This window comes from Corapipo altera, unplaced genomic scaffold (assembly GCF_003945725.1).
Source record: "Corapipo altera isolate COAL_440 unplaced genomic scaffold, ASM394572v1 61548, whole genome shotgun sequence".
Taxonomy (NCBI): Eukaryota; Metazoa; Chordata; class Aves; order Passeriformes; family Pipridae; genus Corapipo; species Corapipo altera.
In genome coordinates, this window is record NW_020885116.1 from 61,031 (window position 1) to 76,818 (window position 15,788).

General features: G+C 48.3%; 1 protein-coding gene across 8 annotated transcripts in view; it reads right to left on the reverse strand.

Moving 5' to 3' along the window:
* The window catches only part of GTF2IRD1 (GTF2I repeat domain containing 1), a 70,515-nt gene that overhangs the window by 19,706 nt on the left and 35,021 nt on the right, over nt 1–15,788 (reverse strand). For 5 of the 8 annotated variants that reach the window (XM_027669924.1, XM_027669925.1, XM_027669923.1 and 2 more), the window contains exons 8-19: nt 15,691–15,774; nt 14,111–14,294; nt 12,846–12,871; nt 10,042–10,162; nt 7,138–7,175; nt 6,017–6,097; nt 4,194–4,283; nt 3,594–3,653; nt 3,080–3,145; nt 1,759–1,942; nt 568–626; nt 324–389 (exon numbers count right to left, since the gene is read on the reverse strand). In XM_027669924.1, coding sequence (XP_027525725.1) covers nt 324–389; nt 568–626; nt 1,759–1,942; nt 3,080–3,145; nt 3,594–3,653; nt 4,194–4,283; nt 6,017–6,097; nt 7,138–7,175; nt 10,042–10,162; nt 12,846–12,871; nt 14,111–14,294; nt 15,691–15,774 — 1,059 coding nt within the window. The remainder of the gene's footprint in view (nt 1–323; nt 390–567; nt 627–1,758; nt 1,943–3,079; nt 3,146–3,593; nt 3,654–4,193; nt 4,284–6,016; nt 6,098–7,137; nt 7,176–10,041; nt 10,163–12,845; nt 12,872–14,110; nt 14,295–15,690; nt 15,775–15,788) is intronic. The other 3 variants (XM_027669926.1, XM_027669920.1, XM_027669922.1) reach the window with 2 other exon arrangements.

A 15,788-nucleotide genomic window follows, 5' to 3' on the forward strand; every position in this document is an offset into this window, starting at 1 on the left:
GAGGCTTGGAAACTTAATTATGCATCTCACAAGGTCAGACAGGGAGATAACCAAAGTGGGTTAATCAGGGCACCATGCAGAGCAGTTTGAGCTTCTTTCTTAGACCTGTGGGACTGCCTGTCCCAGCTGTACATCTTGTTTTCCAGTTGCCCATCCTCTCATCCCACTTCCTCTCCTTCCTCCCAGTCTTGCCTTGCTCTTCTGTCAACCCACCAAGCCCCAACACCCGCAACGCTCCCTTCTCACACTTTTTTGTCACGTGCAGCCCCTGCAGTGGGCTAGGGGCTCTGCCTCAGCCCCCACAGATGCCTCCAGCCCCCCACCTTGAAAGCCCTGTCTCTTCACAGCGTCCTCCATCAGCACCTCGCTCGAGTCCCTCTCGCTGGCGGCTGAGACAGGGGACATAAGAGGAATTAGGATTTGCAGTGCTGCCAAGGGGGATGCACGGGAGAGGGGTTTCCAGCCAAAAAATGAGGTGGAGAGATAAGGCAAGAGAAACGCTGTATGAAATCACTCCTCTCCTACCTAGCCCTTAATGGCCCAGCTGCCAGGCGTCTCTCAACCTACCTTTGGCTGCTGGGCTGTCCGACGCTGGCTCCTTTATGCCCTCTGCCAGCAGCTCAGGTCTGGAAAAAAAGGGAGAAGCAGAGGGCACATGACTGATCTTCCTGGCCAGTGAGACTCTGCTGCTTCAGCATCCCCAGGACCACCACTCCTACAGCCACAAACCACTCACCCTGTCTAACACCATTTTAAAAGTTCCTGCAATGCAACAGGAGAACTTTGGACATAGTTTTCACACTGACAGACTCTATAATGAACTGATGCGGTGCTCCCTGGGATGAGATTAATCAAGTGATGACTGAACAGCTTAAGTCAGCAGCTACAGACTTTTAGTGGACATGGTCCTGAACATTTCTCAGGGATGGGAGAAACTGTGCATGGCTCCTTTCAACATACAATTGGCCCCAAAAATTTTTACCTTGGTACCTAATGCTAAAACTGCACAGTGAGGCAATAGCAAGGCTTGTTACAAGCTGCACTGAAGCTGTATCACTAAGAAATGGGTCCACGATCAGGACAAAAGAAACCCCAAAGTATGGTTGGGCTGGTCTGGGAGCTGCTGCTCTGACACCACAAAATCTCCATGCTCCCAATGTTTATTTTCTGTTTCAGCCAGTGTTTATTTTCTGTTTCAGCCACCCGCTGCATTGGTTGTGCCAGCAGTTGGGTGAGAAACATCACTAAAATACCCAAAACATCTTAAAATCCATCTCTGCTGGATCTGTTCCCTCTTTCAGGGCAATGTTACCATGTTACATTGGTTGGGCTCCTCACAGCCCTCTCACAGTTCTTATGACACCCCCCCTTCTCCTTCTCCACACAGGGTTGGCATCTTCCCTGATGTTTGCAGCTACCTCATTTTCTGTGGGAAGACCCCTCAGGGCTCCCAGCCCCTCTCCTTGTCCCACACCAAGGCACCCTGAAGTTTAAAGGCTCCCCCACTGTTGCAAGCTCCCTGCTGCTGTGGCCAACATTTGCAAAAGCAGGTTAAAAACCCAACAGACATCAAGGGACAGATGACAACACCACTGTTGCCTCCCACAGATGGCTCCAACGAGGCAACAACTCCTGCTTCTAATCAAGCAAATTTATTGAAGGTGACCAAGAGATGGATGTTCCCCAGGACACTGCACAGCAGCAGGAGCTCTGAGCAGAAACATCCTCCCCAAGGGATCGCCACGCCACCCACCTTACCTTTTAATGACAAACTGGATGTTGTTGCTTGCTTGCAGGATCTTCTTCAGCTTTGCAATCCCGAAGCAGTTGGGGCGGCGCAGTAGGATGCCTTCTGGCAAGCCCACAACAAACAAGTCCTCAGGGTACATCAGGAACTTGGAGTAGGGGACTTTGACCGGCTCTGATATTCCTATGGCTTTCGCTGCATGGGGACCCAATCTCATTAGTTTGCTGGGCCTCTGTGTCAGGTCACAGCAACAGCAACAAGGCATGTTGGTGGAGGTTTTGGGGGAGTTTATTGTCACTCTGTGCCTGGTGGGGATGACCCTGGTGGGGATGTCCCTGACACTGGCAGACATGAGAAGAGGGACAGAGCCAGGCAGCCAGCTGGAGCTGGCTTTTGCATTTGCTACATTATCACAGCCTGCCTTCCTAAAAAGGCTGCAAGCAATGGGACCCCACATTCAGACTCCCATGGAAATCCCTCTCCTAGGTGAGGGGACAGGGAATATGCCTGGTGGTACACCATGAAGCCCAGTATGGTGAGGGCTCCCCTTGCTCTGCTAAATATTGCCAAAAGTAACTGAGCAGCCAATGCCAAGCAGCACTGTTCAGGCAGAGATGATAAACCAGGACAAAACCCCACCAGTGTGGATGACAACTCCCAGTCTGTTATTAAAGCATGGGGTGCAGTGAGGACCATCACTCTGATGGCCATTTCAGCTGCATCCCCAGTGCCCAGCCCTGCCCAAGAGCATCCTGGCCCTTCTTTCCCTGGTTACAATGGGCTCTACAAGCCCAGGGGATGCAGCTCCGCTCTGCCTTCAACTTGTGAGGACTGCCAGGCAGACCCACATCTCCTGGTCCTACCAGTGGCAAAAACTTTCTGCCAGCTCTCAAAATGCATGTGTGACCTCACTTGTACTTTTTCTCAATTAAATAACCTCTCTAAGAAGAGGTGAGCAGAGCACGCTGAGTGCCAGTCCACACCATCAAGGTGCCATCAGCCTTTCTGAGCTATGCAATGACCACCTTGAGTGGAAAACCCTCTCTGACATTTCAAACAAGTGATGCTGGAACCATGCTGGACCTTTCCTCCATGGGAGAAAGGCTGAAGGCCACAGCAGCAATTCCTGGGCTGCAGTCAGTGAAACAGCATTGAGGAAACTAAAGGAAAGAGCTGCAATAACAAGGTCTGAGGAGATTTCAAATGCATTTGTAAATCCAGCAGACAGCAAACAAACAAATTAGATAGCACCTTCACTCAGCTGCTGGTTTGGAAATGGTAGGTGACAAGGCCGACACTCGGCATGATGAAATGTGTTAATGACCATCTTACCGTATCGTGAGTTGAACAGAATTTCAACTTGTTTCCTCAAATGACTTAAAACATCCCCTATACCATCTGCAAAAAAAAAAGAACATACCAATAGAGAGAACTGGTCTGAGCAACCAGCTGCTTCAGGAGAGTAAGCACCGCACGGCACAGGTGAGCAGCCCCTGACCTCTGGCAGAGCCGGCTGCGCACTCCTCACGCCCGCAGATCAGTGCCAGACCTCTGACAGCTGCATCCAAGCTCATCCCCTAGCAAAGAAGGGCAGGGATGCACCTGCCACAGAGCGGTGGTAGCAGCCAGAAATGAAAAAAAATGGTAGAAAAGTAAATCCAGCAAGAGAGGGGAGGACAGAGCCCAGGAACATGGCAGTGCCCTTCTGTGCTGAGGTTCTGGAGGCTGAAGGCTTTGCTGATAACATAGAAAGCCCACAAAACTGAACCCAAAATACATCTGTGTTCATCCATCCTTCCAAAAACCTGCAATGATGGGCAATGCTCAGAGTTCACCGTAGACTCACCTGATCCCTCCATCTGCCTTTCTTCACGTCGAGACTCCTCACTTGGCCCCTTCTCTGCCTCTGATGAGGAAGAATAGGGTAAGCAGTAGTAGGCACCAGCAAAACCACACCAGATGAGCAGGAGTTCTCTGTGTGCCCTACAGCCACTCAAATGCTCCCTCCCCTCACTAAGCTCTGAACATGTGTCCCAGCAGAAGTTGGGCTTGGTACCAGCATGCCAGGAGTTGCATCAGCAGAATAACTCATTGCCTACATACAAGAGGTCTGTCTGCCCTTCAGTATGGGCTCCTTGGGAGAGGAGAGACCCAGCAGGAGCAAGGGAAGCCACTGGGCCAGCACACATTCCACAGGTAAATCCCAGGCATGAACCAGGAAGAGGAGCTGGGATTTGCAGAATGCTGGGAGCTGGGAAGGAACAGCAGTGCCAGAAAAGCCACTAGTTAGTTCACCGGAGCTCCCAGCTGGCCTGATTGAGGCCAAGATTCTGGAATTGGGTTCCAACTCCACCACTTTGGCTCAGAAATGGTATTTACTCATTTCTGACACATGCGCGAACACCGGTGCCACCACACGGCCTCCCACATGCTTCATTTCTGGTACCTGCTACTGTTTCCAGGATGTAGCTCGACTCCTCGGAGGCCACCTGTGTGGGCACAGGGTCGTGCATCTCATCTAAACCAGGTGATCGGTCTGCAGACAAAAATCCATGGGCACCTTTTGTTCTGATGCCAGGGACACACTGTCCCCAAAACAGGGTTCAGAAGGTCCTGACCCATCAGCAAAGACCGAGCGAAGGGCCTCCCACTTCTGAGAGCCCCACACGCCACCAGAAGCTGATCTGGGGATGCATCTGCCTTCTTCCTCCCCAGAACCACCCAAAGCTCATCCCTGAAACACACTCAACCACTCAGCCTGAGAAGCAAAAGCCTCTTCCTAACCTCTACAGAAGGCAAAGAGCAAAAATACTTCAAAATTATTTACTTGGCTTAATTCCATATAGACACTCAATTTTGGTTAAAAAAGTTAATGCTGCTAAACTTAGCTACTACACAGGGGGAAACCATTCCACTTACACTGCTTTCCTCCAAAAAATCACCCCTCTTTGGGCTTCCCTTACGCAATTTGTCTGCCCTCTTCTGTTAAATCTGTCTTCCCACATGCTAGGCTCTCCAATGCCCTCAAAGAGCCATCCAAATTAATCTTCAAATAAAGTTATAGCTAGTTTATACACTTCAATCAGGTCACTTCTGACCTCACAGGAAAAATAATCCCAATTTCATCAATTTTTCCCTGCAGGTGAGAACCTCTTTTCTATTAGTCCTCCTCCCTGTCCTCAGCTGCATTCCCTCTGATTGTACTCGATCTTCAAATAAGGTAAAAAAAGGTGGACTCAGGACTTGGACTATGATCTCCCTGGCACTGGAGAAGTGGTAATTACTCCCCCTCCTCCTGCTCTACACATTAGCTTCCTTCTCTTTCATTAGCTGCCAAGTTGAAAATTAAAATGTTTGACGTACCACTATACCTTGTTCCTTCTTCTTCCCCTATATTAACCATAGATAAGTCCACCCTACACCAATCCTGGAGTGAATCTCCTTACTATCTTACTACCTTACTGAGGGGACTGCTACAATTTGGGTGCAACAGAGGTGAAACACTGGTGCAGTGGGGCTGGGTGTCACTGCTGTCCCCAGCATTGCTCACCCTCAGGCATGTTTGAGTCCTGTTGTTGCCCTTATTCTGGTGAGATTATTAATTAATGGTTGTAAAGCACACTGAAAATGCAAACTGCTAACAATCCACTCATTAAACCCTGAGAATCATCCCACCGTTTGCTGTACTGTCCAGGTCAGGTAAGTAGAAAAAAACTCTCGCAGTTGCCCCTCAAGCACCTCATCTCCATGACCACCCATTGACACTGACCTCTGTGGGCAAAAATGCAGGGAATTTCCCCCATCAATGTCAACAATTCCAACACATTTTCAGCACATGCTTAATATTAAACCTGCATTAAGCAGGTTAGACCTGTTTTTATGAACTCTTCATAACCAAGCTGGTTTTCTAAATGAAGGACCTCATCAAAAGCATCCTGCACTCAACACCTGGGATCCCCTAAGCCCATGTGTGAAGGAAAGCAGCAAACCAGGCTCGCTTTCTCCAAGGGAAAGGCAAGATAGGAAAGCAACGAAGGAGAGAGAAAAACAACAAAGAACCCTAAAACACCTACCAATGCTCCCAGGAAATCTCAATATGCTCCTTAAAATGACTGTCAGTGAAGGAAGACCGTTGCACGTGCACAAGGGAACCTTTTGTGCTGGGAGATACCCTGCTAACGCCTCTTCTCAAAGCAAAATGCTGAGACATGATGCGGCAGCCCTGCCTGCGCAGCGGCCACTGCACACAGACGGTACCCCAGCAGCTACCTGGTACGGTGATCTGGATGATGTCCAGCTCGTCTGGTTCGATTTTGATCTGCCTGATCCCACCTAGCTCTCCTGAGGTACCTATGGGGAAAGGCAACGGAAGGCAGTCGCCAACAGGATCCAGCAATGCCATGTGTGCCCACCAATGCAGGGAAAGTGTGGCCGGCTGTGACGTCAATGCCAACTGAGTATCCCGCATCAACAAGGCTTTGGCCAAGTGGCCCAGTGGCATCAAGCCCACGACATAGAGGTACCCAAAAGGACATCTGTAGGCATGGCTTCTGCAAACAGGTCAGCTGGCAGGAGCTGTTGGGGCCCTCAAAGTGGCTGCTGGCCCTTGTTATATGCTTGTTTCCTGGTTTTCTTCACTTAAAATGAACTGGGCCACCAACAGGCATTGGTGGGGACACAGAGAAGCTGTTTCCAGTGAGTGCTTTTGGCATTTTTAATGCTCCCAAATACCTAGAACATGCTCCTGTTCTGAGAGGGCTGACGGCAGCTGCATCACACCAGGATGTGACCAGTTGAACTCCTACAAAATGCAGCATGGTTTCAACCCCAGTGGATGGGAACCTATGCTAACAGGCTGCCCCAGGAAGAGGCTGCCCCAGGAGGAGGCTGCCCACAGTGCTTAATCCGCTTCCTTTTATCTCAGGATAAACTTCCTCACTTAGGATGGGATGGATCCACTGCAAGAGGCAGAGTTCCAGCTTGCAGCTTGGGCAAGCAAGACAGCAAGGCTTGGTGTGGTGTTTCAACAGGTCAAAACTACTAAATTTGGGGAAAAGCACTTCCTTCTCATTTGTGGTGCTCAGAACACTGACACCTATGACTTCTAAGTGATGGCTTTCAAAGGAACTGAGACTGATGACTTCCTTTTGCTTTGCATTTAAGCATGTGCTTAAGCCTCATTATTTCAATTTATGCACTTTGACCTCCCCAGCTGGAGGGTCACACGGTAAGAGCCTTCATCTCTGCATCTATTGAATGGGGATAAAGTTGTTAGAGAACTGTACTGTGCCGCAATCAGATGTCACACATCCAAGTTACTTTGCAGGCATCTTTCTCTAGTTTGTCCCCCAATATCACTGTTTTGCAAGAGAAAATGAATTATTCCTCACCTGGTTCACAGCTTTCAGAAACACTACACTTCTCAGACCTGGAAGGGAAAGGCAGACAAGAGAGGTGGTCAAGGAACAAGAAAAGACAGACACAGTGGTGTGTGTAGAACCAATCCTGGCAGGAGGGATGTACGAATAGGTACCCCTTTTTGGAAGAATTTGTAATGGGAAAATTAGAGCTTAATTAAATGTCGCTTAGGGAGACTTTTTGCCTAAGAAGAAACCCCTTTTTCAAGGATGGGGGAAGTGTTTCTTTCCCTCCTGTGTCCCAGAGAGGAAGCAGCAGTTTCTCTCTCTCTGGTCTGAGGAGAGATAAACCCTCGTGGTGTTACAGGATGTGACTGCCTGGAGGCTGGGGAAGGGAGGCCAGAGAAGATAAGAAGCCCGCAAAAGATCAGGAGGCATTACTTTCTCAGGCCCAGCACTCCCACTGCTGGTGCAGAATATTCTTTGTGAGTTTCTAGGGTTCTTGCCTTTGAATAAACCTTTTTGAATTCTTTCCACTGATTTAGCATTTTGGGGGAATAGCTGCATGTATCTTACTTCACAAGGGGAAACCCTGCCTTCCATCATAGAGGGCTGCAAGAGCTGAGGACAGGTCCTCAGGGTCACTGCACCCAAGGTCCCAATAGTGGCACGGCATCCATGATTGCAAGGAAAGACATGGTCTGTGAGTTTCTCTGTGAATAAGCCCTGCCGTCAAATCCACCCTGGTCCTGCTACCCCACTGATGGCAGTCCTGCCTCTAGACACTCACAGATGGAACCACAGCAGAGAGCTCTGGAAAGCAAGAGACATTTTAAGCCTGAAACCTGGTTGGCTCCATCCCTTTGTGACAGAGAGGAGTGCATAAGGTATCATTACAATGTGGTTACTCATGGAGCTAAAGCAAAGAGGGATAAAAGAAAAAACTCAATTGATTTGGTAAATATTTTTACTGCTCAAAGCCTTTTTTCCCCAAAACCTGGGCACTATCCCAATCTCCCATCTACAGTTAACTTCACATGCTCAGGAATTTACACAAGGTGTTCAGCATCCAAATGAGATTATTTAGCATTCTCAGGATGTGTATGCTTTCTGTCTCTCTCTTAAACAAGAACAACCATGGCTCTTTGGCAGTAAGGAACCCAAGGAACCACTCTGGAAATGCACTTCTTCCCCAGTGTTGGTCCTTCATGGGGAAGGAAAACCCTTCTGAGCCAGTGCAATACCCCTATTGGCTTAGGAGTGATGTTCAAAACCACTTCTCACTCGCCTAAATCCACTCAGCAGTGTCAGCAGAACAAACCACAGAACAAGCCAGGAGTATTCTTGAAATGTTCTTCCTAAATGTGGTATTTGTAGAAAGGATCACTGGTCTAGAAGGTGAGCCTTGGAAATGGTTTTAAACTCTCCCACTTCAGGTCAAAGTCAACCTTTTACCAAGGAAATTTGGGAGGAGGGCTTCCATGGGGAGCACGTTACCCCTCACCGTGTCTGGTCTTTCTCCTGGAGTATTGGGCACTGCCCTTTGCCTGGAGTAGGACTCCGATCTGAGTGGACCATTGCTACGGAAATGCTCCTACCAAGGCACAGAGGTTCCTCATTTGCAGGAAGAACAAAGTAAAATCTCCTGCAAACCCTCCTTTGAAGCTGAAGATACCCAGAAGGCTGGAGACAAATGCCAGTCCTGTGGACTTGGCAGGTCAGGAAGTCTCTGCCCTCCGAAGATGGAGATTTCAGTGCTGGGCACATTGCTGGGCTCACTTGTTGCCTGCCCTACTGATGCAGGCTCCCCTGCCCGGAGCATGCACAGCTTAAGGGGCATGTGGCAGCCACATCCAAGGGGACAAACCTGAAACAGCACTGAGGAGAACCAGAGGAGACTCCAGCCTGTCACAGGTTCATGTCAATGAAAAGCCAAGAAATGAGAGGAACCCAAGAGATGTCATGGAGGAGACAAGTCACCCTGTATCCCATCCTGACCTGCAGAACTTATCAACCGCATAGCACAGTCAACAGCTCCAGCTGGTGGAGCTATCAGTGCTGGGTAGTGAGGTTTTGTGATGGAAAGGCTGAAGAGCACTTCTCACCCCATCCATGACTGAGCCTGCTGTGTGAAGCAAGGCCAGGAGAAGGCTCCTTGTCTTAGAGCAGTTTATACTGCTATAAACTGATGCCCTGCCTCTTTTCTTCAAAGTGATTTTAAAGACTAAATTATACCTTGCTTCCATTGAAGCAAGAATGAAGGAATCTGGGGCTATACAGAGAAAAACACCTCCTGGATCTCCTAGTCTGGGTTGGAAAGCTGTATGCTATGCCTATATGTTCCACAGGCACTGCCAGCACGGACCTGTCTAGCTTGTGGCATCACTGCAACAGAAACAGGTACTCTTATAAAAAGTTTCCTGCTCTGCTGAACTCTATAACCCAGTCTTTATTAAATCTACTCTTAGTCTCCCTGTGAGCTTTATAAGCAAGCAACACTTAATTAGCAGGATGCTGTCATGGTGTGGGCTGAGGGTGAATCCTTAGGTCATGTTTTAACACCAGAGGGCTCCAACAGATAACCCATGCCCAGGCATGGCCCCGATTTCATCGGTTTTGTTCAAAATCAATGATTCCAAACTTTTGGCTTGCAAAAGGACAGGGCTGCTTGGCCTCCTCCTGTGCAGGTTAGCTGTACCATTACAGTGGGATTTTAAGAAGGCAGGAAAGTAACATCAATTCATCATCACTCACCTTCCCACCATGGACCTACATGGACCTGATGCTGCAGCTTACTGAATTACATCCATGGCAACCTCCTGCATGCATTGCACACTGCTGATGGATACAGCAGTAACCTGCTTTGCACACTAACACTCCCCAAATAGCTCTGAGGAATGTCACTTGGCAGGGGACAGGGTCGGAAGTCTCACTTACCTGCTGTTGGCCTGAGAGGTCCCCGCCAGGTCAAGCACAGCCCCGCGGTGTGGCTCAGGGGAAATCTCCCGGGGGGGGCTGGAGGGTTCCAGCTTGGTTGGATCTTTGGTAAATTTGCTTCCTGGTGCCAGGTGCGCATGGCAGGTTTTGGGAGGAAAAGCAAAAACAGAATTAGCAACTGGACATGTCAATGATGGAGCTTGGTCCCCTCCTAGTCCCAGAGCTGAGGTCAGAGTGGGGGACAGGTTTTCAAGTGTCACCTGCTTGCAAAGAGACAGGTGCAGATTTAATTTGGTTTACATGTTAAAATAATAGCAAGACATTTGCTTAAACCTCTGCATTAACTATGTGTGTGTTGAGAAGCCCTGCCAGGGTTGAGCATCTCCTGAAAGGGCTGGCTGCCAGGACAAGGTTCCAAGAGGTAGGGACTAGGGTCAGAAAACCCAGGGCCAGGGACCAGTACTGTAGGAACTAACCTTTAAGTGGGGACAGCCCTGTTCCAAGGAAAGGGATGGGCTGCACTGGATAGGAGCTTGGCAAAACCCAGAGTATCAGTGATACAGGCAGCCCTGTCGTGCAGCTCCAAGCCCCACAGGCAGTGACACCAAGAGGAATGAAAGTATCCCATCACCATGAAAAACCTCCTCTCTCCCTTCCCTGTTCCTCAGCAGCCTGAAAGGAGCTGAAATGAAGCCTCAGCAATGACCTTGGAGATGAAAAGAGTAATCTGAAGGCAGGGTAGGAAGTGCAATAAGGCAGGGAAGGTGAGCAAAGAGCTGAAGGATGAGGGCTGGGGGAAGGAGAGAATGAGATTACACTGTGAGGCTGCAGAAACCACAGAGGTGTCTTGTTAAACAGCTGCTGCCAAAGGCCCTTTGCTGGTCTCAAAGCACCATTGCAATATCCCCACCTTCTAAAACATATCTCATCCATGGCAATGTGAATCCTCTGTCCCTTTGGTTCCTGCCTGCCAGGAAGGGCAGGGTTCTGGCAATGGGACCAGCAGCAATACAGAGCCTTAAAGACACTATTTATCTACCGACAGTCCAAAGGGCTCCTTTTAATTTGTGCTTTCTATGGACCAAATCTTGTTCTTCCAGCAGCAGAGCCTGCCTGAAGCTGCTACCCAGGGGAGGAGCAAAAATAGGTTTCCAAGCAGTAGTAGGTATTTTAATGAAAGGGCGAGCAAAATTGTAGGGGGAACCTTTGAGATACTTTGCACTTGGCAACTTAAAATACAGCTTCACTCAGAAAATAGCGTCTCTGCAGAAATGGCACCTCCTGACTCAGCAGATGCTTTTTTTTTTTTTGCACAGGCTGATGTGCTGATGCAAACCACAAAAAGACAGGTTTAATGGGTTTTGCTTCTAGTAGCCCTGCAGGGACCAGTCAAGAGAGATAACCTGCTACCCACCCCAGTTCTGCTGGTTTTGCTTCTTCGTTTCCTAATTTCTACTTGCAGCTCCCTGCGATGTAACCCCTGAGCTCACAGCACAGTGCTCTCCATCAGCAGCTCCTGAGCTGATGTACAGATGTACATGATGCCTCCCCCAGACACTGTGCAGCCATTATGCAAGGAAAACCCAAGCATCCCAAGACACAGTTCAGTGCGCCATCCCTTGGGGATGGGTTAAAGCTTAAAGAAATCCTTTTCTTGAGAAAAAAAAGCCAAAAATTACTTTAGACAAAGAACCCCCTCATGCAGGTGGGGACCCCTTCAGGCTCTGCCGGAGGTCTCCTTTGGGTAGCTTCAGCATCATCATGCCCAGGGAGCAATGTTAGGGCTGGGGCTGTCATGGGACCAGAGCGATAATTTGGCTGGCAGAGATATCTGAGAAGAAGGTGTCTGGAGAGCTGCAAGTGTGTGTGTGGTTGGCAGCTGAGAGAAAAAAAACAAACAATACCCCAACACCTCAAGCCCAGGTGATCCAGGAGCAGGGCTGGGCATGATAAATTTGGATGCGGTGCCATATTACAGGTGTGTATGAGGGCATGTGATGAGGGCACTGCTGGAGTGAGGGTTGAGTTGGACAGCACAGGTACCTGTTTCCTTGTATCTGCCAAGAAGTACTTATCATGGAATCACAGAATAGTTTGTGTTGGAAGGGACCTTCCATCTCATTCCAACTCCCTGTCATCGGCAGGGACATCTTCCACTAGACCAGGTTGCTTGGACTAGACCCCTGTCCAACCTGGCCTTAGACACTTTCAGAGATAGCGTATCCTCAGCTTCTTTAGGCAACCTGTGCCAGGGCCTCACTACCCTCACAGTAAAGACTTAATCTGGCCTCTCCAGCTCAGAGAAAAAGGAGTGAAAACACAGAGCAGAGAAAGTCAAAGAACTCCCTCATCAGGGTTTTGTCACTGAAAAAATGGACTTTTGTTATTTTTCTTTTAAAAACAGTCAGCAGCTGGATGATGCTAGCACTTCCCAGACAAAAAAAGATAATAATTTACCAGTGAGGAACACAGCAATGATTTTCTTGAAAGCACAGAAACATGCTGTGTGCTGCCTGTACTGCAACTCAGCCTGGTGCAGGGAGCCAGCCCAGCCTCACAAAACAGGAATTCTCGCTTAAACCTTCAAAACTCAATTTTTAAGGGGAGCACAGAGCTTGCACCAATCCCAGGCAAAAGAAATCTCAGCATGTCCTGGTGCAGGGCACAGACAAGGCTTCTCCTCACTGAGCATAACTGCATGTGTCCTGCACTTCCGTTGCTTACAGACGACATTATTTCGACTCTGCTTTCTGGATAATAGTTTAATTTTGTGGGCAATAAATCAAAGAACATGGAGAACGTACCTGTAAAAATTCTCTCATCGAACATCCTAGGAGGAAAGGAAAAAAAAGGATTAGAAATAGGTGCTTCTAATGACTGAATTGGAGGTTTTATTAATGAACAGCATTAAACCAAGTCAAAATAGTGGTTTTATTAATTCTCTAAAGAAAGAGAATGAATTTTTCAGTTTAAAAAAAAAAGCCTTCTAGCCTGTTGTGCAACCAATCAACCTTACAGCATATGTTTTTTACCTAAAGCACCTCTAAATCTACTTATAAATCATTCGCTTAATTTAATTAACTTATTAAATGAGGCTGCTATAGGTTGGCTTTACCAAGAGAGAGAGCAGGACCAAAGTAGCTGCTGGACCTTCACTTCCCAAGACAGAACATCTACCAGATGTCACCTGTCTCCTGAATATCATATTTTGGTGCTACCCACAACTTTGCTTATGGGAGCAAAGTGTATCCAGGGCCATATCCCAGGGCCTGATCCAGACTGGTGCAGCCTGAGCAGGGTGGGAGAAAGTAGCTCCTCTAGCAGCTGACATATGGAAAGCTAATTCCTCTTAGGATGCCTGAGTTCCGTGGATGTTGGTGATTTTAGCGCCCTTGGGAGACTTAGCTGGGATCTTTCAGTGCTATAGTTTCACACTTCTAGCAGGGAAACAATACAAGTGCTACACAGGCAGGGACTAAATAATTAAATATATTATAAAGCAGATTTTCCTGATAGAGAAGCAAAGAGGGATTGCATGCCACAGACATAACTGGGAATGCATCCACTCCTCCTACTCTAGTGCAAATGCAGACACCAAGACACAGTGCCCATCCTTGTCACCAGATATAGAGGACGTGCACAAGTGATCAACGAAAAACAAGGTGGAGGGAATCCCTGTGCAGCATAGATACAGATGTTCCTCCCCCCACCCAGGCACCACTTCCATCCACCAAATGCCATTGGAAAGGGTTGTGCTGTGATCAGAGGGTGCTGTAACAACCTGAAATGCTTGGGGTGGCATGAGCAATTTCTGGTGCCATCATCACTTAAAACAGTATGGCAGGGCTTGGGGGTGACCATGGTACAGCCAGACCTGTCTCATCCTTACAAAAAGAGAGATGAAAACCAGAGGTTTGTGGGGGAAAAAGAGCTTTCAGCTCTTTTCCATGAAAAAGGGTGAAATGACTTTTGGGTGTCAAAACAAACCCTGTGAGCAACGGAGGGAACACAGCTCAAGTCCCCAGTACCCTCAAGCCATGCACTCCCCCTTGCCTTCCTCACCACCCACCTTTTGATAACAAAATGGATATTGTGCCTCTCCTCCAATATCCGCTTGAGTTTGGGGACACCATAGGTGCAAGGTCTTTTGAAGGGTATTTTGTCCGGGATGCCAATGATCTCCACTGCCTCAGGGTCACAGGCAATCTTCCGGTATGGGACAGGGACCATGTGGTCTAACCCCAAGGCTTCAGCTGAAAGGTGAACACATGGTTTTTATTTACACAAGCACTTTTTCTTTTACAGATGCTAAAATGAAGGTGTAAAGGCTTGAACTCAGGCACAGCAAGTGTCTTCTGTCCTCTTCTTTGCTTGTCCCAGAAGGTGAGCCCCAGGAGCAGATCTCCCATGCCAAATGGAACAATAGGAGAGAAAGCAGCAGTAAACACAGCTAATTGCGTCCTCCAAAACTCCCAAACATGCCCAATGATGCTCAAACCAAGGGTGAGCCACATGCCATCCCCAAACTCCCTGTAACCCACCACAGCAGATTTGTGAGCTCTATGCCTCACAAGTTGCGTAGCACATGGAATCATATCGTTGTTAAGGCTGGAAGAACCCTCTAAGATCGATTCCAACTGTTAACCCAGCACTGCCCTGCTCACCACCAAACCATGTCCCCAAGTGCCACATCTACACATTTTTTGAACATTTCAAGGAATGATGACTCCACCACTGCCCTGGGCAGCCTCTTCCAGTGCCTGATGACCCTTTCAGGGGAGAAATTTTCCCCAATATCCAATCTAAACCTTCCCTGAAGCAACTTGAAGCCACTTTCTCTAATTCTGTCACTTTTTACCCAGGAGTAGAGGTCAATCCCCACCTGGCTACAACCTCCTTCAGGTAATTGTAGAGAGTGAGAAGATCTCCCTTGAGCCTCCTTTTCCCCAGGCTGAGCCCCCCCAGCTTCCTCAGCTGCTCCTCATCAGACTTGCGCTCCAGACCCTTCCCCAGCTCTGTTACTCTTTGTACACACTCGAGCACCACATATATTGATCATAAGTTAAGGGGCTCATCTCAAGCCCATATATAACTCACAGGTGACACATGAATTACATGAATTACACAGACTGATGGGGATGGCACAGGTGAAGAGCCAGCCCATCAACCCATTCCCAAGCTATTTCCCAAGCTTCCAGCTGCTCAAATGCCCAGTAGCTACCCTTGAAGCACTGCCCATTGCAAAGGGAGCACCAATGACATCTGTAAGCCATGCAGATGGAAAAAAAAGCAGCTGCAATAACAACCACCTTCTTTTTACCTGCCATGTTAATGTGAAAGGGCTACATGTCACCGCTTCCGGTGCCCCGGGTACTCTGATCTGGCATGCCACACTCCCAGCCGGAGATGCTTTACAGCCCAGTGATAAATTCCTTGACGGCAGAGGGGGTGTTTCCAAATGGAAATATTGACATAACCTTCAGCAGACACCCAAAGACTGGAAGCTGCTGAGCTAAATGTGTTAGGAAGAGCAGGGAGCTCTAGCATATGGCTTCTGCTGCTGTGTTAGGGAACAAAAATGATTGCTATATAATGATATGCAATACACAAGCGCTGCAGATGCATAATGGGATATTAACTCCTACTCACCATATCTGCTGTTAAACAGAATTTGCACGCACTCCCTAAGGGTGTTGATATCTTCAGTTTCTTTTATAAAACTGTCCCACTTATCTATCAAAACAAAA